The following is a 27,482-nucleotide window of genomic DNA, read 5'->3' on the forward strand; positions in this document are numbered from 1 at the left end:
GACCACCATCTTTGGCTCAGAGACCCTTCCTCCATCTTCAACGCCAGCAATGGGCAGTTGAGTCTCTCACATGACCGTCTCCTTCCACATTTGGAGCATTGTATTTACATTGGGTCTACCTGGATTATCTTGAACAATCTCCCTATCTTCAGGTCAGGCAATTGGTAATTTCAATTCCATCTTCTGCGTTAATTCCACTTTGATGTGTAACTTAACATATTCCAGCTGTGAGCATTAGGATGCGGACATCTCTGGAAGGCCAGTGTTCTGCTTATATCTATGGCCTTGACATTTCTGAGGAGTACTGGTCCAGTTGTAGTAGAATGTCCCTCTGAGTGTGTCTGATGCCTTCTCACGAGAAGGCTGGCCTTTGGCATTATCAGGAAGGACAGCACCGACAGCAAGAGCCCTTCTCATTGCAAGTAAAGTATCTCCGATACCTCAAGATGCAGGAACAGTATGTGCAAAGGCAAGGAGCGCACCTGCATTCTGGAAATGGGGATAAATCCTAGTGGTTGGAGTGTTTTGGGTTTGAAAGTAACCTTGCAAACCATCTTAGTTACCCTCCTTTCTACCTTCGCTAGGGAAGTCTTTTTATGGTCATATGTGAACATGGGTGTGCCCTCTGGAATCAATGGGCATGCGCTGTGTGAACTGGCTATCTGTAAAACCTTCTGTGGCCCAACCCAAACCCCAGGACACGTGAGTCCTTGACTGTAGCAACTTATAGATCGAAGCCAACAAGAAGGAAGAGCAGAGCATAAGGGTGAAGGCCATAGCTGCCTGCTGGCAGGAGAGAGTGTGCAGTCAGCCATAGTTGTTTGGAATCCTACTACGCTGACTTCTGCCAGAATACCAGGAGCACAAACCAGGGACTGGGGCTAGGGGTCTCCAGAGTCCCCGGTAAACTCAGTGGCTTACCTTGTCCATGAGCCAATAAGTAGAGCATGGACGGGAGCATTCAAACTTTGCCTGTTTGGATAGTTGTGGGGGTTAGAGATGCCAAGGGGGTTTAGGGACGAGAGGCTCCAAGGACCAGGACCTTGGAGCTGGCAGTTCTTTATTCATTCTCAACATGAGTAGTAAACATGTACCATGTGCCAGGCGCTGCTCAAAGCTCTAAGAATACAGCATTGAACAGATTCGTTGCCTCTGTAGTGCTCATAGCCTAGCATGTGTAGCGGTGTACACTGAAGTGAATCATGAAATGAAGTGAAAGGTGAAGTAGGCTGAGTAGTTTTCAATGCTATGGAAACAAATCGAATCCACAGAGCTGAATGCAGAGTGTTGGGGATGGGGTGGGAGGAGGGGTTGCAATTTAGGATTGGGTATTCATAGAAGGACTCATGGAAAAGGTGACATTGAGGGCGAGACCTGAGGATGTCCCAAGAGGACCACTAGCAGCGTGGCAAAAGCAAATGCCCGGGGAAGAACAACGGCATGCAGTAGCTCAGGGCCCTGCAACAGAGAGCAGGAGGCAGAGGTCTAGAGAGGCTAGTCTGGAGGGCCTGATCCTCCGAGCCTAGAGCAGCCTTGCGCCAAGATCAGTGGCACGGGTACAGTGAACTGGCTTGTCAGATCCAGGATTTTATCCTAGCTTTCTGACTTGACCTAGGGGATAGGGAGCAAATGCAGATCTAAGCATCCAGGGGCCATTCTCCCAGGATAAAGGGAAAGGCAGGCACCATTGGCTTGGAATAGGCAAGGCTGCTGGGCAGTGTTGTGGCATCACTGTGGTAGGCAGGGAAATGGTGCCTTTCTTGAGCAGACTGGATGCAAAACAAAGCAAACACGTTCCTGCAGATGCCCAGAGCTCTCGCCACAGAGCAGACCCTGTGCCTTCTTCTCCTGAAGAGAGCTGTATTTCCTGTCACTATATGTTCACCCCAGTTGGAGGCCAGAAGCAAGTTCAATTTTCTCGGGAGAACATTACTCCTCGGTGGTACTGTGGGCTTCTTAGTGCTTTCTAACAGAAGGCATGCCACTTCTGGCTCTTCCAGTGTGTGTGTGTGTTTTTTTTTTTTTTAAAGATTTTATTCACTTATTTATGACATACAGAGAGAGAGACAGAGGCTGAGAAACAGGCAGAGGGAGAAGCAGGCTCCCCACAGAGATCCTGATACTGGACTCAATCCCAGGACCCCAGGATCACGACCTGGGCCGAAGGCAGACGCTTAACCACTGAGCCACTCAGGGGCCCCTACAGTCTTTGCTTTAAAATCTAGTCTGTCTGGGGGCACCTGGGTGGCTCAGTGGTTGAGCATCTGCCTTTGGCTCAGGTCTTGATCCCATTGTCCCGGGATCAAGCCCCACATCAGGCTCCCTGCAGGGAGCCTGCTTCTCCCTCTGCCTGTGTCTCTGCCTCTCTCTCTGTCTCTCCTTAATAAATAAATAAATAAAATCTTTAAAAAAATCTAGTCTGTCTGATATAAAGATTGCCAGCCCAGCTTTCATTTTATGTCCGTTAGCATGATAAATCTTTCTCCACCCCCTCACTTTAAATCTGGAGGTGTCTTTGGGCCTAAAATGAGTCTCTTGCAGGCAGCGTATCAATGGTCCTTACTTTTTTATCCAACCTGATACCCTATAACTTTTGATTGGGGCTTTTAAAAACGATTTTATTTATTTATTCATTAGACGCACATACAGAGAGAGAGAGGCAGAGACACAGGCAGACGGAGAAGCAGGCTCCATGCAGGGAGCCCCACATGGGACTCGATCCCGGGTTTTCCAGGATCACGCCCTGGGCTGAAGGCAGGCGCTAAACCGCTAGGCCACCCGGGCTGCCCTATGTCACTAATTCTATCTTCTGCCTCAATTATCCGAGCAGTCAGAGCCTCCATTTTTTTTTTTTTTTTGCGCCTCCATTTTTTAATGCTTCTCATTGATAGCCTTTTTGAAATTTCAACTTGATTAGATTTTAGTTCTTTTATTTCTCCAGAAAGGCTTTGTCTAGTGTCTTTGATGCTTTATTCAAGCCCCGATAGTATCTTTATAATCATTATTCTGAACTTTAGTTCTACCATGTTACTTATGTCCATACTCACTAGGTTCCTGGCATTCAGTACTGCCTTTGGTTCTCTTTTATGAGATGAGGTTTTTTCCATCTGTGCAGAGAAGAATCGATGAATGAGAGAACAAAATACTGAAATGGCAACAATGTCCCCAGAGAAATATACACTACACAAATCACAAGAGACCCAGAACTGAAAAGAAAAATTAAAAAGAGAGAATATAATCAGACAGGTGAAGAGAATAGAGTAATACACTGGATCCTGTGTGTATTTTGGTCCGTTTGTTAGAAAACTAAATCCCAAAATTGTAACAAAAGGAAAACTTTTATAGGTACTAAACAAATTGAATAGAATACAAGGAAAGGATAGAATGCAATTGTAAAAATGAAAATTAAAAGAGAAAAAAAGAAGAAATATCAACAGACAGGTGAAGAAAACAGAGCAATACACTATATTCTGAGTGTATTTCCTTCGGTTAGAGGAAACTACATCTCAAAATTGTGAAGAAGGGCAGCCCCGGCAGCTCAGCGGTCTTCTCCCTCTGCCTGGGTCTCTGCCTCCCTCTCTCTGTGTCTGTCATGAATAAATAAACAACAAAATTAAAAAAAAAAAAAGATGGCTTCACAATTGTAAAGAAAAAAAACCTTGCATATATATTATATATATTAAATACATTGACAGGATAGAATGTAACTGTAAAGATGAAAATTTAGAAAGACCTTATTTTTTTATTTTTTATAAATTTATTTTTTATTGGTGTTCAATTTGTCAACATATAGAATAACACCCAGTGCTCATCCCATCAAGTGCCCCCCTCAGTGCCCGTCACCCAGTCACCCCCACCCCCTGCCTACCTCCCCTTCCACCACCCCTAGTTCGTTTCCCAGAGTTAGGAGTCTTTGTCTCATTCATTTGGGGGATACAAAAAATAAGTGGGAAATATCAGAAAGGGAGACAGAACATAGAAAGAACTTAACAAGAAAGAAACAAAGAAGGAGAAAAAAGAAAAAAAAAAGCGATTTTGATGAGACAGGTGAAGAAAACAGAATCATATACCGTACACTACGTGTATTTTGGTCTGGTGGAAGAAACTGCACCGCAAGGGTGTAAAGAAAAAAAAAAAAAAACTTACACAAATAAAATTAAAAACAATGGAAGGATAGCATGTAACTGTAAGAATGAAAACTAAAAAATATTTCCTAAAAGTTTGATAAAATAAGAAATTGGTTGCAAAAGGAAAGCGAAAAAAAAAAAATAAATAAATAAAATGGAAAGACCAAAGAATCATGGGGGAAAACGCTATGAATTGTGTATGTTATATTCCCCTAGCGCTGGAGTTTTGCGGTTCTCAGTGTTCGGTAAAGTTGGTCTGGGCCGCATGCTCTTGCTGACTTTCTGGGGGAGGGACCTGTTGCGCTGATTCTCAGGGGTCTTTGCCCCGAGTGGGCGTGCACCGCCCTTGCCAGGGGGCCAGGCTAAGTAATCTGGTCCGGGTTGCTCTCTGTGGATTTTGTTCCGTGAAGGCCTTGCAGGCCTCTTTAGAGGCTGAGAGCGAAAGTGGTGGCCTCCTCATCCCCAGCCCCAGGGCCGAAAGCTCAGGGTCCCGCTCCTTAGCGCACCCCCAGTGAAAGGCAACCCATCACTCCTGTCTCCCTGGTACCGGACCGCACACTGTGCTCACCCAGCCTGTGACCAAGCATTTCCATCTCAGGCACGGACCCTGCTTCGCCTTCCAAACCCTGCAGATTCCTGCTGTGTGGACATGTGCGCTGCTCCTCCCCAGGGGGAGCAAGGGGGGGCTTGCCGGTTCTGCCGCCTGCTGGGCTCCTGCTCGGAGAGCCTTTGCGCTGAGGGTGCTGGGACCCACTGACCCTGCTGGGTTCCAGGGCTACGGCCACCACTGGCCAAGAGCCCGCTGCAGCCGGCTTCCCTGCTCCGATGTCTGGGAGCTCTGCTGCACTCAGGCACTGTCAGTGTTCCTGTGACCCCGGGGGATCCTGAGACCACGCTGTCCCACCTAGGATTCTGCACCCGCTTCACTGTCTGAGCACCGGGCAGGCAGGGCCGTCCCTCACCGGAGCGGACTTCTAAAGGTCCGGATTCTGCGCTCTCTGCTGCTCCATCACTCTCTGGTGGAGGCTGCTGGAGCTCGCCCCCTTTTGGCTCCCCCGTATCTTCCCATGTATCGCCTCCCTTTTGCCCCCCCCCCCCCCCCCCCCCCCGCCCATCTTCCCATGTATCGCTTCCATTTCACTTCTCCACACCTCCTGTCTTGCAGAAACTGGATGCTTTTCTCTTTGTAGAGTTGCAGCTATTCTTTTTGTAGATCTCCGGTTCAGTTCTCAGGGGTTCAGAATGATTTAGTAGCTGTCTCGCTGAATTCCGGGGACCAGAGGAACTTAGGTCTCTCAACTCCTCGGCCACTTTGGACTCCCACCTCCCCCCCCCCACCCCCACCCCACCGCCCTGTGGTCTCATTCGGCCAAATGGTTGGGGAGAAGTCATCATCTTAGCAAAACTCCTTCAAACTAAAGAAAAATATGGGCATTGTTTTCAATTAAATGTCCCACGCTAGTGCTCCTGGATGTAAATGCTAGAGGAGAAATCCACCTTGAAAGAACGCTTAAGCCAAAAGCACTCATATAGCAGCAAATATCCTGAATAAGTATATGCATATTCAAAATCGTAGTGAACGAAACGGACGAGAGGCGGTGCCCAGTGAACAGAAATCTGCCTTAACGTCAGAAAAATCTTTCAACTGTATTTGGGCAGCCCTGGTGGCGCAGCGGTTTGGCGCTGCCTGCAGTCTGGAGTGTGATCCTGGAGACCTGGGATCGGGTCCCACGTCGGGCTCCCAGCATGGAGCCTGCTTCTCCCTCTCCCTCTGCCTGTGTCTCTGCCTCTCTCTCTGTGTCTATGAGTAAATAAATAAAATCCTTAAAAAAAAAAAAAAAAAAAGAAAAATCTTTCAACTGTATTTATCTACATTAACAAAATAATGGAACTAAAAACATCTGATCACGACTGGGTATAGAAGACTCCTTTGAAAGAAATTCAGCACTAGCTAATGGAAAAAGCTTCTATCAGAATACGATGAGGAAGGAATTTCCGTTTTCATTTCTGTGCAACTAAAACCTCACTTAAAAAAAAAAGGAAGTCTTGGGCAGATACTTGGTCCTGGAGAGCCTGGATCGAGTCCCGCATCGGGCTCCCTGCGTGGAGCCTGCTTCTCCTTCTGCCTGTGTTGCTGCCTCTCTGTCTCTCTCTGTGTGTCTCATGAGTAAAGAAATAAAACCTTAAAAAAAAAAAAAAAAGAAAGAAAGAAAGAAATGAAAGTCTTGAAAAACACACACAGAATAAACAACGTCCGAACAATAAATGAGGAGAAAGCCTTGGGGGACCCTGAAGACTGCTGAGCTGGATATTGAGTCTGGGTTGGGGATGCAGGGAACATCAGGGATGTGGGGAGGGAATGCAGCCTGCATCAATGCAGATGACAGGATTGATAGGCGGAGCAATTTCCAACTTCTGCTTCTGCTTCCCAGCATAAATCTGAGGCAAGGCCTCAGAGTACACATGACATTAGCCCTGGGGTGCTAAGAGGACACGGGGAAAGACAGGATGATTGAGGCATTGGACTCTAGAGTCTATGCAAATAACCCCCTGAAATCATCTTAGTGGCAAGGAATGCCCCTTAAAAAAATCACTTAAGTAGAATATACAGAATCAACCTGAAATAGAGTAGGGAGTATCAAAGCAATTCACACAGTAAGAAAAGGTATTTTTGATAAAGTATATATATAGTCTACACCTATATAAATACATATACAAACGCATGTATAACGGGAACACACACGCACATACGTGTGTCGCTGTCCGTATTTAGGTGATATGTACGTACATTTGCATACCAGCACCTATAATCTGCACACCTTATACATACGCGTGCACTGGACACACGCTAGGTAGAGAGGGACGGTGTGTTTCTCCCGATGACGCAGCATGTCAGGGGAAAACTCCCTGCAGTGGGCCCCGCAATACGGGACACCCCTAGACACCCTTGCAGCTGCTCGGCCGCCCCCAGGAAACTAAACCTTTAACACGATGTCCCTAAAGTCTGGCTGCTGGCCAAGGGACCCCGTGGGAAGGGGCGCTTCCTCCCGGCCCCTGCCCCTGCCCTGCCCCGGGGCTATGGGCGCTGCGGCTGCACAGCAGGCCTGTGTCCTGATGAGGGCCTCCTGGGTGAGGACTGAGAGCCGACCTGTGCCAGGACGCTGGGGGCCGCCGAACCCTGCTGTGCCCCTGCCGGCAGCCCTGGGCCACCCCGGGACCTGCAGAGCCGGTGGGGCCCGAGCCGCAGCAACCACCCCTCGGGCGCTCAGGGACGACACGTCGGGGCCTGAGAGGCTCGGTGTAAGGGGCACCGACTGAGGTCTGCAGAGAGCCGAGGCCGCAGCCCGCCCGAGTCCAGGGCAGGAGCCCGGGGAGGACAGGGGGCCCCCGCCTTGCCAGCCGGCGCGCTTCCCTCCTCCCACCCTAGCCTGGAACTCATCTCAACCCAACGTGCTGTTAGCTGTGGGGACCCCTGGCAACGGGGTCAGGACGTGATGTGACGTGGGCCGACCTCTGCGTCAGAATTGAGAGAGAGCAGAAGGCCTCGGTGCGGGGGGTCGCACTGGGGTCCCCTGGAAGGAGGCCAGGCCCGGGCCGGCGGCAGCCAGGGGAGCAGGTAGCCCCGGGAGGGGGCTCGGAGGGCGGGGGAGGGGCCCCGGAGGGCGGCGGGGGGGGGGGGGGGGGGGGGGGGGGGGGGGGGGGGGGGGGGGGGGGGGGGGGCCTGCCGGGAACCCCGAGAGAGGACCATGACCGGGGGAAGGCGGGGCCGCGGCGTCGAGCTGAGGCCTGGATGCCGGGGCCTGGGGCAGTGGCCTCGGGTCCCCGGAGGCAGGACGGGACCCGGCCCTCCCCGGAGCGGGGTGAGGACCTGAGGGAGAACTGCGGGGGTCCCCCGGGGTCCCCCACCCCACCATCATGCCTCAACCCACGGCCCGCCCTCCCCGAGAGAGAGAGAGAGAGAGAGAGAGAGAGAGAGGCACTGGGCCCCCGCCTCGGGGCTGGGGGGCCGCCCTGGGGAGGCCGGACACACGCGGCCCCCGGGGAAATGCGCCTCGGGGGGGGTGGGGGGTGGGGGGGGGACCCGAGCCCAGGGAGCTCAGGAGCCCATCCGGAGGGAGGTTTGCCAGGGCCTGAGGGGGGGAGGGGCACAGGGAGTGCCTGTGGGGGCGGGGGCCCTGGAGCCCAGGACAGAGGGGACCTGGCAGGAGGTCGCCAGGGATGGGAGGCCTGGGAGGCCCCCTGGGCAGGCTGGGGACCTGCCTTCGGGCGGGCCGCCGGGCGGCCAGACTTCCACATCCGGGTCTCCCGAGAGACTGGGGGCCCTTGGCGTCAGGAGCACGGCCTCCCTGAGGGGGCAGACGGTGGACCCCCGCCCACCCTACATTGAAGGGGTGAGTGGCCCCCAAGGCAGCCCTCAGGCCCAGGAGGGGATGGCCCCGAAATCTGGGTGCCCCTCCCTGGCAGCCCTGGGAAGAGAACCCGGGGTGTGGCCTATCCCGCGGAGACCCTCCTCCTCTCCAGATCTCTGGGCTCAGGGAGGGGAGGGCCTGGGTCTGAGGGTCTGCACTCAGGTCAGCAGAGGAGGCAGGTGCCCTGCCCTGCCCTGCCCTGCCCTGCCCTGCCCTGGTCCAGGCCCTGGCGGGGGTCGAGGTGAGAAATGAGGGGATGCCTTCCTCAGCAGGATCCCTGGGGACCAGGCCGCCCCGGCCGCTTGTGTGGGCCATGGGGAGAGGCGGGACGGGTGGGCCGACTGATTTCTCTGGACTTTGGCTGGTTGCGGGGTCGGGGTAGGGGCCCTTGCAAGGAAGGTGCAAGGAGGGTGGCCTCAGGGCCAGCCGGAGAGTCTTCCCACGCCTTGCGTGGGGTCCAGGTGAAGAGCGAGAGGCGCCCCATCCTGGCCCAGAGGGAAGCTTGAGTTGGGCCATTCCTCCCCTGGTGCGTGATCCGTGATCCGTGATCCCTTATTTGACGGCACAGGATGAACCCCCAGAGACCTTTGGCAGGCCTGCCCAGAGCCGGTCCCCTGGCTTCCTCATGGGGAGGGTCGGGGCAGCCTGGTCTTGTGGGGACACTTTGGCCTCAGGACCGCAGACAGAGGCCTGGGTCCCAGGCCCTGCCAAGGGCACTGGCAGGCCAAGGAGGGGACTTGGACTGCTGGGGGCCTCCCAGAGTGCGAGCCAACCTTCCTGTGTGCACTGGGGGCCCAGGGCTGGGCTGGCAGTCTGCACCCTGAGGTGCCCCCTGCTTCCCTCCTGCAGGGGCTCCAAGAACTGGCAGCGCAGCAGAGGCCTTGGTCGCCGGCAGGAGGCCCTCAGGTCACAGAGTGAAGGAGGCATAGCAGGTCTGTGTCGCTGGACCTGGTGAGGTCCACGTTGTCTCCGAGCCTGGTGCCAGGGGCTCAACTCGCCCAGCCCAACACACAGGGGACTCCTTGTGTAGCCAATCCTGATGCGGCCCGCTCTCTGCCCTGGCACGGGGCCTCTCTTGGCCCACCTGCACCCCGACCAGCCATCCCACCGCTGTCTTCAGCTTTAGCTCCACGCCCACACCATGCCCCTGAGGCACACGAGTCAGCTCTGGAAGCTGGAAGAAGACCCGGGAGAAGCCCAGGGCCTGGTCAATGCCCAGCTGCCAGAGGCTGAGGATGAAGACGAAGTTTCATCTCCCCCCTACCTGTGTTCCTCTTCCTCCTCCTCCCCCCTCCTCCTCCTCCTCTTGCTCCTCCCCTTCCTTGTCCAGCTCTGGCCTGTTCTTTGTGCCCCCAGAGGAGGGGTCTGAGACTGCCTGGAGTCCTCCCCAGAGCCCTCAGAGTGCCGGGCCCTCCCCCAGTGGCAGGGCACCCAGTGGCTGGAGCCAGGTGGAGTTTGCTGGCCCCAGTGGCCCAGAGGAGGAGATCTGGAACCCCTGGGAGGTGCCCGAATATGCGCAGCCCTCTGCCCAAGGAGGAGACACAATGCTCATGAGTGGGGCTGACCTGGTGGGGTTCCTGCTCCGCAAGTATCTCAACAAGCAGCCCACCAGCCAGGCAGAGGTGCTGGAGGTCCTCAGCCCAGATATGCAGGATGCCTGGCCCGAGATCTGGGGTCAAGCCTGTGAGTGCATGCAGCTGGTCTTTGGCGTAGAAGTGAAGGAAGTGGACCCCATCGCACACTCCTACGTCCTGGTCACCGTCCTGGGCCTCAGCTACGATGGGATGCTGAGCGGTGAGCAGGGCCTGCCCACGACCGGCCTCCTGGTGCTGCTCCTGGGGGTGATCCTCCTGGAGGGCGACCGTGCCCCCGAGCAGGAGGTGTGGGAAGCCCTGGGGGTCATGGGGGTGTTTGCCGGCAGGCAGCACGTCATCTATGGGGAGCCCAGGGAGCTCCTCACCCACGTCTGGGTGCAGGAAGGCTACGTGGAGTACCGGCAGGTGGCGGGCAGCAACCCTGCCCGCTACGAGTTCCTGTGGGGGCCCAGGGCCCACGAGGAAACCAGCAAGCTACGGGTCATGGAGTATGTGCTATGGGTTAATAGCAGGTGGCCGGTTTCCTCCCTGGCCCCGTTTGATGAGGAAGAGTGGGCCTGAGCCCCAGAGGCGGCCAGGCCCTTTCCAGCCTTTGGTGGGGTCGGCAGCTTCTCCCGCGGGATGGGCACGAAGGGAGGCATCCCTTCGGCTGCTTCTTCCCCGTGGGCGCCTCTGGGTCTCCCTGTGTGTGTGTGTTTGTGTGTTTGTTTGTGTGTTTGTGTTGGAGAAGACAGACCACTGGGCTTTCTAGGAGTGCAGGGCCAGGGCGGCTTGGGGGCAGAAAGCAGGGTGAAAAGCCACTCTGGGGGCCTGTTCTCTGCCGCGACCCGGAGATCGAGAGCTTGGTTAACATGAGGAGGCTCTTGCACATCGCTGCTCGGATTCGGGGGATTCATCAGCTTGGGAGGCTACGTGTGTCACTGACATTCCCCCCGCCCGGACCGCCGCAGCCGCCGCCCCCCCCCCCCATCCCGAACTTCTGTACATCCCCCAGTTCAACAGTTAAGAGTTTCATCCTGTCCTGAAAACCAGCTGGCCAAAGTCCACCTTCGTCCCTGTGTGGGTCCCACCCGGATCCTCATCCCAGGCAGGGCACTGGGACAGAAATGGGTTGGGAAGCAGCAAGGACGGAGGGGTCAAAGGACGGGGTCGGGTCGTGCAGCCAATAAAAAGGAAAAGTCTTTTGTTCTGGCTTCCTGTGCCTCCTGGCCCGTTCATTCTGCAAGGGCCCAAGGAACCCGGACCGGTGTGCTCCGGCATGGGCGGGGGCCGCGGAAAGGGCGAGAAAGGGCCCGCCGGAGGCCAGGGGAGCCCTGCTGGCGGCTCCCTCACGGCCACACAGCGGCTGAGCTCTGCTCCCTGCAAGGCCCTGTGTGTGAGCAGTGAGGACACGAGGGGCCCGGGGACACGCCGCCTTCGGGGACTGTGTAGAGGCCGCCGTCCGGCAGGGAGGTGGGGAGGGGTGTCCTGAGGCCTGCGACAGCCCCAAGGGGCGAAAGGGTGACGGGGGCGGCGGCTCCCGGGGGCAGGCTCTGCAGGGTCCAAGGCCCCGGGGCCCGGGGGGGCTCTGTGGGCAGCGCGACTCCTCGTGTGCAGCTGAGGAGCGAGCAGCGGGCGGGGGACGGAGGCCGACCTCCACTCTGCCTCCAGGTCGGGAAGCGGGGACCTGAGGCTTGTGGGGGGGCGGGGGGGGACACGCGCAGATTGCCTGGCGTGGCGGGAGGGCGGGCCCAGGCCGGCCAGAGTCCCTGACCTCCCAGCCTGAAGGAGGGCCCCGCCCACCTGCTCCCCCCCCCCCCGACCCCCCAGCCTGGAGCCCATCTCCGCCGGACCCACCTGCTGGGAGCGCTGGGGACCCCTGGCACGGGGTCCGGATGTGAGGTGGGCCGACGTCCGCCTCGGAGGTCTGAGAGAGCGGAGGGCCTCGCGTGGGGGGTCGGATTGGGGTCCCCGCCGAGCGAAGGCGGGCAGGCCCGGGCTGGCGGCAGCCAGGCGAGCAGGTAGCCCCGGAGCGGCCCGGAGGGCGGCTGGAGGGGGCCTGTCGGGAATCCCGAGAATCCACGCGGGGGAAGGCGGGGCCGCGGCGTGGAGCTGAGGGGTGCCCGGAGGCAGGACGGGCCCGGGCCCTCCCGGAGCAGGGGTGAGGAGCTGAGGGAGAACTGCGGGGGTCCCCCACCCCACCTTCATGCCTCCACTCCTCCCGGAGAGATGGAGGCACTGGGCCCCCTCCTTGGGACTGGGGGGCGGCCCTGGGGAGGCCGGACACACGCGGCCACCCGGGAAATGCGCACTTGGGTTGTGGGGGTGGGGACAGGACCCCACGGAGCTCAGGATCCCCGTCGGAAGGGAGGTTTGCCGGGGCCTGAGGGGGACAGGGGCACAGGGGTTGCCTGTGGGGGCGGGGTGGGAGGGCAGGGACACAGGTGCACAGGACAGAGGGGACCCGGCGGAGGTCAGGGCCCACGCTAGAGGGGCCCCCGGGAAGCCGCGGAGGAGTGGGATGGGGCCAGATGGTGGCGGGGGGTGCTGCAAGCCTGGCACAGCCAGGTACCCGAGAGCCTGAGGCCTGGTTTGGTGGGAGCAGACGCTGAGGGGGGAGGGGAGGGAGGGTCCCGGGGCTAAGGGGAGGCGAGGGATGGACCCTGAGGGGGACAGAGGGGACCCGGCGGAGGTCAGGGCCCACGGTGAGCCCGGGAAGCCCGCGGGGGAGCGGGATGGGGCCGGATGGTGGCGGCGGGTGCGGCAGGCCTGGCACATCTGGGTACCCGAGAGCCTGAGTCCTGGTGTGGCGGGAGCAGACGCTGAGGGCTGAGGGGAGGGTCCCGGGGCTAAGGGGAGGCGAGGGATGGACCATTGACAGGGACAAAGAGGACCCCAGTAGAGGGTCGCCAGGGCTGTGAGGCCCCCGTGGGGATGGGTACCTGCTCTCACGTGCGAGTATGGGTGCTCAGACTTCCACATCCGGGCCTCCTGAGGCACTGGGGGCCCCTGGCGTCAGGAGCAGGGCCTAGGACACGTGGGCAGAGGGGAGGGCCCCGGGTGGTGCTGGGAATCCCGGTGAGGATGCAGAAGAGGCCCGGGGGACCCCGCACCCCAGCCCAGAGTCGGCCCGGGAAGGTCGTGGGGGGGGGGGGGATGGGAACACGTGGTGAGGCCCCACTTCTGCATCGGGGCTCTGAGAGACCAGGGGGCTGGTGTTCAGAGCAGGGCCTCCCTGAGGGGGCAGACGGTGGGCCCAGGTCCTGCTGGGTTCCTGGCGAGGATGTCCATGGAGGACGGAGGGACCCCGCACCCCAGTCCACAGTCAGTCCCGGGAGGCAGGCCGAGTGGAGCCAAGCAGAGGCCTAGGCGCCCAGGGAGCCCCGCCAGCAGGGGTGGGGAAGAAGGGCCCAGGGAGCCTGTCCCCCGCCCCCCAGCTCAGCCCCCTCTGTGAGCCCTGGGAAGCCCCCAGGCTGGGTCATGGTCCTGATGGAAAGATGGTCACTCCCTGTCCCCGGTGGGGTCCGGGAGGAGGGGAGGGCCTGGGTGTGAGCGCCCTGGCCTCCGGTAGTCTGCCCGAGGGGCCCAGGGTCAGCTAGGGCTGGAGGCGAGGATCCCCGAGGGACTGAGACCCCCGAGGGAGTGGGTTCCCAGGGAGCCCGGAGCACCACGGCCCTGCCCCTGCTTCAGCCTCGGGAGGCTGCCGGGGGTTGGACGAGTCCCGAGCTGCGTGGTCGCTTGCTTATGTGACAGGGCCTCCCACACCTGTGGCGGTTGGGCTGGAGCACTGCCTCCAGGGTGTGGGCTGCGGTGGGGTCAGGTGGAGTGGGAGGCAATGGCCCACGTGTGGCTGGTGGCCAAGGCCAGGACTACAGGGGAACTGCAGCCCTAGGAACGCAGCCTAGAGTGGGTCCTGGGAGCCCCCAGGGCCCGAGGACCTCCTGGGGCGTGCCCTGGCTTGCCAGCCAAGTCTCCTAGAGCCTGGGGAATTGGAGGAAGGAGCAGGGTTGCAGACTGCCCAGAGCCGACCCGGGGCCTGAGGGGATTGAAGGTGAGGACCAGAGGGAGGACTGACGGACCCTGGGCCCCAGCACGTGCAGTCCAGGGAAGAAGGAGGCCCCTGTGCAAGATGAGCCCATGCTACGGTCCTGATGTCCACCTCTGAGTGTTAGGGCCTGAGGGCTTGTGCTTCAAAGTAGCAGGACCTCGGGGTTGCTTGGTGAGGGTGTGTGTGGAGGGTGTATGGCCAGCGGGGAGTCAGGGTGAGGACCTTGGGGACGTCCTGGCTGGCCCCACCTGGCCCATGAGCCAAGAAGCCAGTGCAGTGGAGTGGGGCCCTGCCCTCTGGGCAGCCCACGGAGGATGGGAGAGATCTGGCCCTCAGTGGAATGCTCACTTGTCCCTGGGGCGGGTGGGGGCAGGAAGGTGGGCTGACCTGGGGTTGGTACGGTCTTGGTGTGAGGGGCACGTCTCCTCTATGGGAGGTTGGGGGCCCGGAGGAAGAGCAGGCCCTGGCAGGATAATGTTTCAGGGAGCGGAGGGCCTGGGCCTGAGGGTCTGGACTCAGGTCAGCAGAGGAGGCGGGTGCCCTGCCCTAGCCCTGGACCAGGCACTGGCGACAGTCGACGTGACATATGAGGGGATGCCTCCCACAGCAGGATCCCTAGGGACCAGGCCGCCCCAGCCGTTTGTGTGGGCCATGGGGAGAGGCGGGACAGGTGGCCCAACTGATTTCTCTGGACTTTGGCTGGTGGGGGGTCGTGGCAGGGGCCCTTGCAAGGAAGGTGCAAGGAGGGTAGCCTCAGGGCCAGCCGGAGAGTCTTCCCAGGCCTTGCGTGGGGTCCAGGTGAAGACCCAGAGGTGCCCCCATCCCAGCCCAGATGGAAGCCAGAGCTGGCCCATCCCTTATGCATGATCCAGGAAGAATCCTGGAGACTTTGGCAGGTGTGGCCAAGGCTGGGCCCCTGGCTTCCTCCTGTGGAGTGTTGGGGACCTGTGATCTTGCAGGGACAGTTTGGCCAGAGAAGGACAGGGCCGGGGCAGTCTTTTGAGAGGCTGAGGAGGGGACTCCCCACCTTGACTGCAGGAGACCTCCCAGAGAATGTGGCAGCCGTCCTGTCCACACTGGGCCCCAGGGCTGGGCTGGCAGTCTGCACCCTGAGGACCCTCCTCCTTCCCTCCTGCAGGGACTTCAAGAACTGGCAGCAGAGGCCTTGGTCTGAGGCGGGGGTCCCTCAGGACACAGAGGTGAGGAGGCGCGAGCCAGAGCCACTTGGCCAGGTGAAGTGCACGCTCTCTCTGAGCCTGATGTCAGGGGTTCTCCCAGCCCAACACAGGGGACCCCTCTGCAGGGGAGCCGGGCACGGCCCCCTGTCAGACCTGGTACCTCGGGGTGTCTTGGCCGGGCTGCCCCCTGACAAGCTCTCCCAACTCTGTCTTCAGGTTCAGCCCGAATCTGACACCATGCCCCTGAGGAATAGCAGCGAGCTTTGGAAGCAGGGAGAAGACCTAGAGGAGGCCGAGGGCCTGGGGATGCCCAGCTGTCTGGGGCTGAGGAGGAGGAGGAAGGGGAGGAGGAGGCTCCACCTTCCCCCTCTACCCCATCTCCCCCATACCACCTATCTCATCTCTCTCTATCCTCCTCCTCCTCCCCCTCCTCCTTCCCCTCCTCCTCCCCCTCCTCCTTGTCGTCTTGCCCTTCATTGTCCTTCTCTGGCATGGTCTTTGGCCCCCCAGAGGAGGGGTCTGCTACTCCCGCGGCCCTGAGTGCTCCCCAGAGCTCTCAGAGTGCCGACCGCTCCCCCAATGGTGGGGCAGCTGGTGGCCTTGGCCAGCCCGAGCCTCCTGGCCCCAGCGGCCCAGGGGAGGCGGGAGATGAGGAGCCCTTGGTGGAGGGCAGTTTCCGCATGAAGACGGCTGCCCTGGTGGTATTCCTGCTCCTCAAGTATCGCAACAAGCAGCCCACCAGCAAGGCAGAGATGCTGGAGGTCTTCACCCCAGAATACCAGGACGACTTCCCCGCCATCTTGAGCCAAGCGTCCATCTGCTTGCGGCTGGTCTTTGGCCTAGACGTGATTGAAGTGGATCCCAGGGAGCACTCCTACGTCCTCAACCCCATCCTGGGCCTCACCTGGGATGGGATGCTGAGCGATCAGTGGGGTATCCCCAAGACCAGCCTCCTGGGGCTGGTCCTGGGGTTGATCCTCCTACAGGATGGATGTGTCCTCGAGGAGGAGGTGTGGGAGACTCCGGGGTTCACAGGGGTGGCGATGGCCAAGAGCACATAGTCTATCGGGAGCCCAGGGGCCACTTCACCAACGTGTGGGTGCAGGAAGGCTACCTGCAGTGCCGGCAGGTTGCGGACAGTGACCCTGCCCGCAACGAGTTCCTTGGGTGCCCAGGGCCTACGAAGAAACTAACAAGTTTCCACCGTAGCCACGTGAGTGTGCAAAGTAGTGGCAATGAGATGTGATCCTGCCTTGGAAGCACCCACCCCACAGCTGGTGGGCACTTGGGGGCATTCTGTAGATGAGCCGCTGTGTCCCACAGAGAGGGCCAGTGGGCAGTCCTTCCTGCCACCTGACCCTTGGGTCTCCAAGACACGGCCATCAAACCCCTCAGGCCCCGCACGAGGTTCCTTTGGGAGGCCATCTGCCCGTTGCCCAGTGGCCGGGCCAGGATTGCGGGCGTCCTGCTCCTGGGGTCCAGCTGGCAGCCCCCATAGCCCCTGCTGCCTGCCCTGTCCTGTCTCTCCTGACCGTGGCCTCAGCCTGCAGACCTTTGGGCTTGGTCCTGTCTCCCCACTGCCAACTGCTCCCTCCCCAGTGCTGCTGCTCACGGCCACTCATCTTGCTGTCGGGGTCCCCAGACGGGGATCCCCTCTGCCTACCTGTGTTCCAGGGGTGCTGACCAGGCTGTGCCGCCGGCGGTGCATGTCCTAGGGGCCGGTAAATGACACTCCTAGCTGGTGACCCTGGCGACTGTGCCAGGTGGATATTCTCAGAGAACTCCTGGGTCATAGCCATAGTTCTGTGAAGCTGATGTCCTCATGAAGGCCACTGTGAGGTTGGCTCTCTGAGGCTGAGGCAGAGATGGGGTGTGTACCTATCAGCCATCCCCAGAGCTGCCGGGACCCTAGGGTCCCGAAATGGCACTTTGAGCAGAGGAAAGTGTAGTGGGTGACGGCGGTGGTAACCAGGATGCTCCCCCACACCCCGCAGGTCCCCAGGCTCACATGAGGATTTTGTAAGCAGCCGGGCAGGAGGGCCTTTGGGTCCCCAGGAGCCAGGCACTGCAGAAGGTCGGTTGCCCTACGAGAGGGGGGAGGAGGAGCACATGCCATCCTGAGGCTTGTGGCCTTGGCACAAGTCCCAGGAGCAGGCCCAGTGGGACAGTCCTGGGGGGAAGTGACTGCTGGGGCCCGGGGTTTGATCCAGGCCACCATGGACTGCTGACACTGAGCACTCAGGACGCCTGAGCACCAGCATGTGGGTCCTCGGGTAGGCATCTCTGGGATGCCAGGTCCTGTCCCACATTATCTGTATTCACACACAGCGGCCAGGTGTCTGGCAGTTGTCAGCAGGCCAAGGTGGATTATGCATGATGTCCCCTGTCCCCAGCAGGAAGTCCTGACGTTATGCAAATGCCTGAGCTGGTGTCCTGACAGGCTGGCACAAGGCACCTCAGCCATGGTCCTGCTCCTCAGGAGACCTCATTGCCGAGTGATGGCCATGCCTACTCTGAATGCACCCCCTTGGCTGGCCTCTGACCTGCTATCTGGCCTCCACCTGCCTGCCCTGTGTGACAAATACTGCTGGCACCTGCCCTGGGGTCATTCCTGGGCCCGACTTGGGCTTACCTGCCTGTCTTCAGGCACTGAGTTGGCCAAGCCAAGCTGGCCCCACCCTCAGAGAGAGCAGGAATGCCAAGGGTCCCCGGGACTGTCCCCTGTGGGGATGTAGTCGGGTCCTGAGACCCCCTGGGTTGTGTATTGATCTGCTGGCCTGTTGGGTGGCTGACGATTGGCCTGACTAGGGCAATGAGCCTGTGGGATGACATGGGGCCCCAGTCAGCTGGGAGACAAGGGGCCAGACTGGGCCAGGGTCAAGCCTGAGCCCCAGGGAGGTCCTCGAGGGGCCACAGCTCCTCCAGCCCCCTGCGTGTGCGATCCTCTCCCTCCTCCCACACTCAGTCCTGCCCCACACGGCCCCGGGTTTGGCAACCAAGTAGAACGGATGGTGACCCTGAGGCGCTGCTAAGAGGCCGCGTGGGCAGGGGTCTGTGTCAGGCTGTGGGTGGCATCGGTGCCCAGCCCTCCCACGGTCCCCCAATCATGGGACGTAAGCATTGGTACGATGTCCTCCCTGGAGGACAGGTGGACTCCTACTGATGGCAGTGAAGACCCTCAGGCCCAAGCCACCAGGCTTCGCCCTTGGAGGGCACTCAGCTGGATGGGGCATTGTACCGCTCCCCCTGCCCCTGATGGATGCTTCGCGAGGCTGACCCTGTGCATGGTCACAAGAGTCACACGGTCACAAGGGTGACACGGGAATAGTCTCCCTGTAAGGTCAAGCATTGCTGTGCATTGGGCAGGGTGACACCCGGACGTACAGGGCCCGGTCCACATTGGCATCTATGGACCCCGCAGTCGTTAGCGTGCGTCTCGGGCCTGCTTTCCCTGGGTGTGGAGATTGGGAACCAGGCAATGGTTGTCTTCTGATCCCTGGGTCCGGGGAGGAAGGAGGTCCTGCTCTCCCGGTGTGGATGTGTTACCCAGGCCTGTTCCCCACCCAGGTCACAAGTGAGCAAACGTGGTCCCTCTTGCCTGGAGCCAGCTAGCGTGACTGTCAGGTCCCTGGATGGGACACGGAGAGTCCAGCGCTGGGCTGGCCTCTAACGTCCCTGGGCTCCCTGTCCTGCTGTGGACGCTCAGCCCAGTTCTCAGAGCATGGTGGGGTCCCACCTGGAGGCTGTGGGGACGACGCCTGCTCCAATGCACCCCCAGGGATGCTCTGATGCCCCCTTCCCTGGACTGGCCCCTCCTGAGCATCCGGTTTACTCCAGGCTGCAGGGACGCAGCTAGGCAGCAGGTGGCTCATGGGGTGCTGAGCTGGGTCCTCGAGATGCCCTGGCCGAGAACAACACCTGCCCAGTACCCGTCGGCAAAGGCAGGACCGGGGGAGACCTCGTTGTGCGTGGCGTCTTTGGACAAGGCCTCGGAGTCCTGGGTGGGCCCACAGGGGCTTCTTCCACTGGTGAGGGTGGCGAGGAGCTCTGTGCGGACGCAGGACACAGGGGCACCTGTGTGCCAGGAAGGCCCCTTGGGACCCCCACGTGGAGGCTGCCAATGGACCTGGGCTCTGAGGGAGCCCCTGCCTCAGTCCCACTGAGCCAGAAGCAAGATGGGTTGTCACCTGGCCAGGCCTGCAGGGAGGGAGCGGGTCCTGAGTTGTGCGCGATGCGGAGGAGGTCAGAGTGGCAGCGGGGTCCGGCAACGAGCCGCCTGGGGGACAGAAGGCTGGAGTCACCCTGCGGAGGACACGCCCTGTCCATGTGTGTGTTGGCTTCGGCTCTTGCTTTTTAAAACGTGTTCATCATCCATTGAGTTCTGTACATTTCCGTGGACTAGATGTTGGAGAGTCTCGTGTGCACAGAAAGTGTGCTCGCCTTGCACAGAGTCTCCGGACCCTGCCGCCCCTGTTCCCCTGGTACTAGCATTGCAGATCTTGGGTCAGGGAGTTACGACTCGAGAGCTCTCTTCCTTGGGATAGTATGAGCTCAAGGTCACCAGGTCCTCAGATTGCCTCCATTTTCTGCTTGCTGCGCATGTTTCCATTCCAGCATCCCGTCCAGGGTGCCCCACCCCAGTGGGTGGTCGCGGCGTCTCCCTAAGCCTCCCCTTGGCTGCGGGAGTCTCTTGGATGCTGGTGTTGATGAGCTTGCCATTTCTGAGAAGTCTGGTCGCAGGCGCAGTAGGATGTCTGTCACCTGGGGTTGGAGAGATTTCTCCAGGCTTAGAGGGAGGCTGCAGCTTCTGGAGAGGAAGAGCACAGAGGAAAAGTGCATTTGTAGCACGCAGTCGGGAGGGTGAGGACAGATTAGGAGGAGGGTTTGCCTCTGTCCATGTTGACCTTGACCTTGTGGGGGAGGCAGTGGCAGTCAGGTGTCCCCAATGCAAAGTGACTCTTGGGCGTGCCTGTTCCACATTGCCCTGTGTGGCAGGAGTTCACTGCACAGCTCACCTCTGGGGTGAGGGACGATGCTCCCCCTCTTTGAGGGCAGAGTATCTACCCTGGTTCTCCAGAGTGTTCCCGTAGGGCAAATTTGTCTACTCCCATACAATTTTTCCTTTCCCATTCCATCACGTACTTCTCTCACTAGGGACTCAGAATGTTTCTTTGAGTTGTAGGTTACATTCCTAAATGACTTTATTTGGTCGGTCAGCTGCTCCTAGCGTCGCTCAATGAAAGGTGTCTCAGTTTCCCTTTGATGAACAATGTAGTTGGATTGGAGTTTTGTTTTGTTTTTTGTTTTTTGGTTTCTTTGTAACCAGGTCCCTACTTGGAGGCACCACAAGATACTCCAGATGCTCCAGGCTCCTTGGGAAATTAGAATATATGGATTTCTAGATTTCTAGATCTCTGTGTCTATATTATGTCTGACTCTCTCTCCATCTCTGTCTTTTTCTCCATTGCACAGGTGTCTGCCCCCGCTTCCTGACACAGGCTCCTCAAGCCCTTGTCCATGTGGGTGCTAGGAGGCTCTTTTGCCCTACCATGTAATCCTTGACCTGTGCTTTGACACAGGGCTCCTAAGCCCTTGTCAGCTCCCAAGCTATAGGAGCACGAGGGGCACCTTTTGTCCTAACCAGGGGCCCCGAGGGGGGCTCCAGGTGGCCCCTAGATGCAGATTGCTCGCCAGAGAGATTAACCATAATTAGAAGGTTGGAAAGTTCAGCCCCATCCCACCATTCTCCAGAGTATGAGTGGCCCCGGACAAGCAATCAATAATCAATCATGACAACACGAGGAAGCCTCCATGAAATCCCAATATTAATGGGGTTTGGGGGCTTCCAGGAGAATGAACACCTCTACATTCCAGGAGAGTGGTGCACCCAAGTCCTCGGGCACAGGTGGGCCTGTGCTCAGGATCCTCCCAGGCCTCCCCTGGGGGTTGTCTTCACCTGGCCGCTCCTGCCCTCTACTCGATGGGTAAATGTGTTCCTCTGAGTTCCTTGAGCTGTTCTAGCAAATGTTCAGCTCCAGGGTGGGAGGGCCGAGAGAACCTCTGGTTTGTAGCCCTCTCAGTCAGAGCCGTGGGGAACCTGGGGACCTGCTCTATGGGACTGGCATCAACGGTGGGATGCGGTCTTGTGGGCCTGAGCCCCTGACCTGTAGGTCGTGGTGCTGTCTCCGTGTATAGAGTGTGGGAAGCGAATCACTAATGGAATCGGGACACCCAGCTGGTGCTGCAGGGAATCGCTTGGTGCGAGGGGTGGGGGAGGGAAAGCCCACAAAACTGTTAGATGTGTTTAGGGTGTGTCCGGTGTGTGGGAATAGAGGACAAGCTCATGGGGGGAACCGTGACGGTCTGTTAGTCGCTCATGTGGTGTATCTCCTGCCCCAGTCCGGAATCATCCTGACGTCTGAAGGCCCTGCTTACTTTCCTCCATGAATGGTTTAGAAGCCAAGATGTGCCTGCTGAGTGTGTTCCTTGCGACTGGGGTGTTACTAGTTCTTGGCCGTGTCTGCTGACAGAGCGGGGGAAACCTATACACGGACCTCAGCCCTGTGTGTGTCCCTACACATTTCCTGTGCTGTGATCTACTGTTTCTACAGGAAGCTTCCCGTGGCCTCTTGCTGACCACCCCCACTCACATCCAGTTCCAGCTGGATCCTTGTTATCCTGGTTGATAAGTAAACATCCCTTTCAACAGTGAGAAACTCGGTTCCTCCCAGTGACCACCTTTTGCATACTTGTCCATTCCAGTGTTCTTGTCCGGTAGCATCAGCGGTGTTCACCTGTGTTCACCATCTCGGGGAGCAGCTCCATGGACTGGAACACTGTGCTTATGTCATCCCCTGGGGCTTTATTCCCGCAGAGTCCCCTGCCTCCAAAGCTCCTCAGCTCAGCAGGCCATTCCCTGGCCCCTCCCGTGACAGTGAGTGACAGATTTGTAATACTCCTGCCAGGGTTGGGTTCCTGGGACAGTCTGCGTGCCTCCCTGGGATTGCAGCGATGGTTGCTGTGATTGTCTGCACATGTGCACTGCACGTCCCTGAAGGTACCCTCTCGTGTGTGCGCTCTCTGGGTTTAGAGAAGCGCGTGACACCGTAGAGCCACAGGTACAGGGTGGCACTGAATGGTTTCAGTGTCCTAATGTATCCCCAGCCTTCTGCTATCGGGTCCTTCTTCCCTTTGCCCAAACCCATGGTACTAGCCCATCTTTTCAACCCGTCCTGTCATTCAGCCTTTTCTAGTTGCCACACACTGGGACCCACAGGGTGCGGGACATTTAAGACTGATTGGGAGTAATTCGAATGCTCTTTCTCTCTCGGTGAGTCTAGCTAAAGGTGGTTCACATCTCTTGATCTTTTCAGAGAACAAACATTTGTTCACCTCAATCTTCTCTGTATTTCCTTTGTCTTTGTAAGGCGTTTACGTGCAGGGAGTCTCCCACCCAGTGTGGGGCTGCAATGTCAGAGCTGTGCGCTCCCCCGACGGAGCCAGCCGGGCACCCTGTTGTCTCTCTGTTCTGTTTCACCTCTGTGTATTCTGTTCTCTCTCACTGCCTTCCCTGTGCCTGCGTAGGGTTCACTTTGCTCTCTGGCCAGCTTCCCGGTGTTGAGGGGTAGGTGTGTGGGGTTTGTGTTTGTGTTGTTGGGCCTTTATAGCTGGAGAATTCTCGGGGCTGCTTTGGCCTCATCCCGTAAGCTTTGACACGCCTGCCAGGGTTTTTGTTCATTTCAAAGCATTTGCCAGTTTCCTGTTGACTCCTGCGGTGTCCACTGATCATTGTTAGGGACCGAATAGCCATGCCTCCCAGATTCACATGTTGCCACCATACGCCCGCACCTCCGAGTGTGTGTGTTGCTGGACTTTGGGCCTTCCACGTGCTGACTGGGTTCATAGGGAGTCAGTCAACATGAGCTCTGATGCCATATGGCTGGTGTCCTCGGGAAGAGTAGGTGGGGACGTGGGGAAGGCGACAGCACCTGGGGCATGCATGCACACATGCGGGAGGACCGTGTGCAGAGGTGGCAAGAGCGTGGCCACCTGCGGGAGGAACAGAGAGATCGCAAGCTTGCTGGCACTGTACCCTTCGACTCCCGGGATTCAGATCTGGGAGAGAACCCATGACTTTTGTCCTGGCAGCCGGGACACACACACTGGAGCATGTGGGAGTAGGCTGCTTGACTTCCAGCTCTTTGAAAACTTAGAGGAGGGCTCCCAGGGTCGAGAACCGTGCTCCTTCCACCTTGGCCAGGGAACATCCGCTGTGTGACGTTGGGGACAGATGGGCACAGTTGTTTTCCAGCCCTGGGGTCTCCTGGCGCCAGGCGAGGCTTGGGTTTCCCTCCTGACTCTGGGCCACTCGGGCTCTGCTGTGTGGGAAGCCAGCCTTGTCCCCACAGTCCCTCATGTTCTCACAGGTCTGGAGGCTCCAAGTCTAAGAACCAGGCGTTGGACATCCGGTTTTTTTGGGGTGGGCAAGGCTCTCATCCCGGCTCGGAGAAGGCCATATCATGTTGCTGGGTCTCTCCCGGTGCCTCGCCTCTGTGTGCAGGTGGGGCGGGAGGCAGATGTCCACGTGTCCTCTGCTTCTCCTGGGGATGCTAGCGCTGCAGGATTAGGGCTGATGACCCGCATGGCCTCGGTCAACCTCCCCTCTTCCAAGGGCCTTCTCAGTACATCCAGTGGTGCCAGGGCGTAGGGCTGCACCAGAACAATTTGGAAGAGGACTAAGCTGGGTCCCTCACACAGGGTGGAGATGCCTCCTGGTTCTATTGGATTCTATTGGGAGCTTCTGTCCTTCCCGACTTTGGTCTGTGCGAGTACATTTTGGGGCTCTGCTAGGTTTCCCGGGAGGGCTCCAACCCCACTAGCTGTGGGACTGTGACCAGCAGGAGTGGGCAATGACACCAGGACAGACCCGGGGCTAGTCTGGCTCATCTGGTGGACGTACCATCCTTGGTACCTGAGCTCAACCCTAGCTCCACCCCCGCTGGGCTTGGACCCTGCTGTCGTGTCAAACCGGGAAAGTCACCTAGTCCCGCCCAGGGCCGGAGGCCTAAAAGTGGGCTCCGGCCTCCCTGTGCCCGTCCACAGGGGGTCCTGGGAGGCCAGGGCTGCCTCTGGCCTAGACTTGGGTCGAACCCTGGTCGGACCCTCCTGATGGAGGTCCGGGGCTCCCACTTCCCTCGCTGTGCCTCTGTGCATCCCGGGTGGCGGAGGTCACAGAGGAGCCTGGGGCTCCTGAAGAGCAGCTTGGCCTTTTTGGCAGGACCACCCCTGGGGAGGAGGAGGCTCCTTTGCCCGGAGGCTTGGGGAGCACAGTGGACACGGCCCTTCCAGGGACCTGACAGTGAGGTCCATCCCAGCAACATGGCTGCCCGATCATTTCTGAGGACCTGTGTTGGGCCGAAGGTGGTTGCCCGGGGTACCATCCCTGCACCTGTCACCACGCCACTGACCTCCTTGAGCCGGAGGTATGGACAAGACGCTGGTGGGGCCTCTCTGACACTTACCTGCTGGTGCACACTTCCCCGCAGAGGGCCTTCCTCCTGAAGGTTCTCTCCAAACCCCGCCGCTGTCCCCCCCCACCCCAGCGAGAGCCCAGTGCCCGAGCCCGGCGCCAGAGCCTCAGCCGGTGTCCATCCCCACAGGCCAAGCCCCTTTAGTGCCCCCAGCCTGCTGGGGCTGTGGTCGACTTCTGCCGTTTGATGTAGCTGAAGCGCCGGGAACGGACCAGGTGAGGAACCTCAGCACCTGGCCTCGGACTTCTCTGGGCCCGCAAGCCACCATCGGCGGTTGGGGCCGTGAGCTTGGCCACCAGGCCACAGAATGCAAGCCTGCCCCCTAGCTGGAGACATGCCACTCTGCCCCGAGCGTCATCCACATGTGGCCTCACACCCCTGAAGGCCCAGCAGGCCACCGGCTCACGGGAAGGCCAACCACTTTCTGGAGGACCAAGAATAGGAGACCTGTGGGTCTGCGGCTCCCAGGGGCCCAGTGCTGAGGCCCAGTGGGGCGGGCAAATCCATGCTAATCGGGAAGTTTGGAGGAGGAGGCACTAGTAGGCAGACTGGAGAACTAGGGACAGGGTGGGCAGGGGCAGCTGGCTCTGCCGTGTAGCTCCGGCCAGGGTCCCCTGGCATCACCCCCTTCCCTCGCAGCCGGGTAGGGGGACGATTTGAGGCAAAGCAACACCAACCAAGCTCTGTGCGGACGCTTGGGAGGGTTCTGGAGAAAACTCCTTGCACCTCCCCACCCGTGGGCTTTATCTGAATCTCCAGCCCCAGGTGTCTGGCTTTTGAGAGTGGCCTGGATCGGGAAGTGGTTTTCCTTTCAGGGAAGGATGTGTAAGAATAATTCTTCCCCTGCCAGAGTGTAGAGATGAGGCCCAAAATCAGATTCTGGGCCCCACTCCACCGACCTCTGTCCTCTGTGGGGAGGGAGCCTCTCGGGGGCAGCGCAGGCTCCTTCCCCATCTTGTGTCATAACCCACTCGTGGGATGGGGCGCTGAGGGCTGTCCCTAGCAGTGGGTTGTGACGGCCGCCATGAGGCTTGAGAGGGGAAGATTCCACAGAGCTCCTGCTCCTAAGCTCACTGCCACGCATCCTGGCCTAGAGGATTTTCTGTCTTTGCTCCCTGGCACAACCCCAACTTGTGCCCCACGTTCGCAGGATGCCAGCTGCACTAGCTGTGTGCGAATGACGGATCTCGTGCTTTCTAACTCTTTTGGTGTAATAGAGATATTGTGCTTCTGTGTCTTGTGTATGTTGATCAAAGGCCCTCGATCCTGCGCTGGGCTCTCAGGGACACGGACAACCCCAGGGATAAGTCGGCAGCAGCTCCAGGTCTGCAGGGCAGGAATGCTTTGTGCTTTCTCAGCAGGGAGAACGAGTATGTGGAGTGCGTAGCCTACACAATGACCTCGTTTTTGCCAATTAGAGCTGGCTTTTCTGCCGTAGTGTTGTCTTGAACCCCTCGACCTGCAGTGTTCCACAGGAGTCACGAGGTCTTAAGTCAGTTGCGCCATGACGTGACCCCCCCACTGGAGGATGGGAAATTGGTCTGAACAGGAAGAGCTGGAACAGGAGGCAGGGTTAGGAGAGGCCCCACCAGCAGACAGGTGCCGGAGGAGGCCGGGATGAGTTGAGGGTTTGTCCAGACGTGTAACCCGGGATTCCCGATCCAGGCCCAGGGCACGGGCCTCACTTTACATACCAGACCCATGCTTTGCTGGGTTGGGCCGGGCTGACCTCGCACAACAGGGAGTGTGTATGTGCATGTGTGTGCCCATGTGTGCATGCGGGTGCATGCACGCATGTTTTAAACATGAGTTGGTGAGGATAGGTTACGGATAGTAACCCTGGGCCCAGGTCGAGCTGCCCGGGAATGGGGGTGAAGCAAAGGCTGATTGTCTTAACTTTAGCAATTTTGGGCTTTTCCTGGCTTCCAGAGAGACCATAAGACACAGCTCCTTTGCGGTGCCCAGAGCCAGAGTCCTGTCCTGCTGCAGCAGTGATTAGGGTCATGGTAGCGAAAGGATAAAAAAGGAGGTTTTCCTCACCGTGCGGCCAGACCGCCACAAACCTACTTCACTTGTGTTCAAACGGGGTACATACCCTGGAACGCATTGTGGGGTGCATGTCTGCCCCTGGGTCCCTATCTCCTCTGCAGCCCCCTCTCGTGACCCCATTTGTCTGGGTTTTGTAGGACTTCATGCATGGCTTTCCCTTTTTGGGCCAGGTCTTGGGTCCTTAAATCTTGGTTCTTCCTTACCCCTCTTCTATCCACCCTGCCAAGAAAAGCCCCCACTCTGAAGAAGCAAAGAACACTTCCTCCCTCCTTCCCCATCTCCTGTGTGGAGACCATTGCTGGGTGTGACTCATACTAATACACTTGTATTTGCATGGAGTGAACCTGCTTTAGTCCGGTCTGACGGTGAGTAGGGAAGCAGAAGCAATGAAGGGAGACTTGCATGTACACAGGAGCTGTGGAAGACCCAGAAAGGGGAGCTGAAGGTCACACAGGAAATTTTACGCAGGTGCTAGAAGCTTCTGTCAACGTGGCCGCAAGGCCCTTTAACAGGGACAGGCGCATGTACCTCCCTTTGGATGCACAAACCAAAGCTTTGTGTGAAATC

General features: G+C 58.7%; 2 protein-coding genes across 2 annotated transcripts; both read left to right on the top strand.

Moving 5' to 3' along the window:
* The first annotated feature begins 7,592 nt into the window (after positions 1 to 7,592).
* LOC119879177 (melanoma-associated antigen 8-like) lies at positions 7,593 to 11,324 on the top strand. The gene is made up of 2 exons (XM_038589589.1): positions 7,593 to 7,743; positions 9,386 to 11,324. The coding sequence occupies exon 2, from the start codon at positions 9,748 to 9,750 to the stop codon at positions 10,690 to 10,692; it is 945 nt and encodes a 314-aa protein (XP_038445517.1). The 5' UTR covers positions 7,593 to 7,743; positions 9,386 to 9,747; the 3' UTR covers positions 10,693 to 11,324.
* A 3,971-nt stretch (positions 11,325 to 15,295) lies between these two features.
* LOC119879176 (melanoma-associated antigen 10-like) lies at positions 15,296 to 17,835 on the top strand. Its single transcript, XM_038589588.1, has 5 exons — positions 15,296 to 15,357; positions 15,553 to 16,346; positions 16,442 to 16,549; positions 16,979 to 17,057; positions 17,816 to 17,835. The coding sequence occupies exons 2-5, from the start codon at positions 15,828 to 15,830 to the stop codon at positions 17,833 to 17,835; spliced, it is 726 nt and encodes a 241-aa protein (XP_038445516.1). The 5' UTR covers positions 15,296 to 15,357; positions 15,553 to 15,827.
* The last annotated feature ends 9,647 nt before the right edge of the window (positions 17,836 to 27,482 follow it).

Source organism: Canis lupus, unplaced genomic scaffold, assembly GCF_011100685.1.
Source record: "Canis lupus familiaris isolate Mischka breed German Shepherd unplaced genomic scaffold, alternate assembly UU_Cfam_GSD_1.0 chrUn_S358H518, whole genome shotgun sequence".
Lineage (NCBI taxonomy): Eukaryota > Metazoa > Chordata > Mammalia > Carnivora > Canidae > Canis > Canis lupus.

What these genes read in the sequence shown, in the direction of transcription:
- LOC119879177 (XM_038589589.1), top strand. Translation starts at nt 9,748, where the DNA reads ATGCCCAGCTGCCAGAGGCTGAGGATGAAGACGAAGTTTCATCTCCCC.
- LOC119879176 (XM_038589588.1), top strand. Translation starts at nt 15,828, where the DNA reads ATGGTCTTTGGCCCCCCAGAGGAGGGGTCTGCTACTCCCGCGGCCCTG. An exon ending in GATGTGTCCTCGAGGAGGAG is followed by an intron (nt 16,347 to 16,441) that starts GTGTGGGAGACT and finishes GTGTGGGTGCAG; the next exon opens with GAAGGCTACCTGCAGTGCCG. An exon ending in GGTGCATGTCCTAGGGGCCG is followed by an intron (nt 17,058 to 17,815) that starts GTAAATGACACT and finishes CCTGCTCCTCAG; the next exon opens with GAGACCTCATTGCCGAGTGA.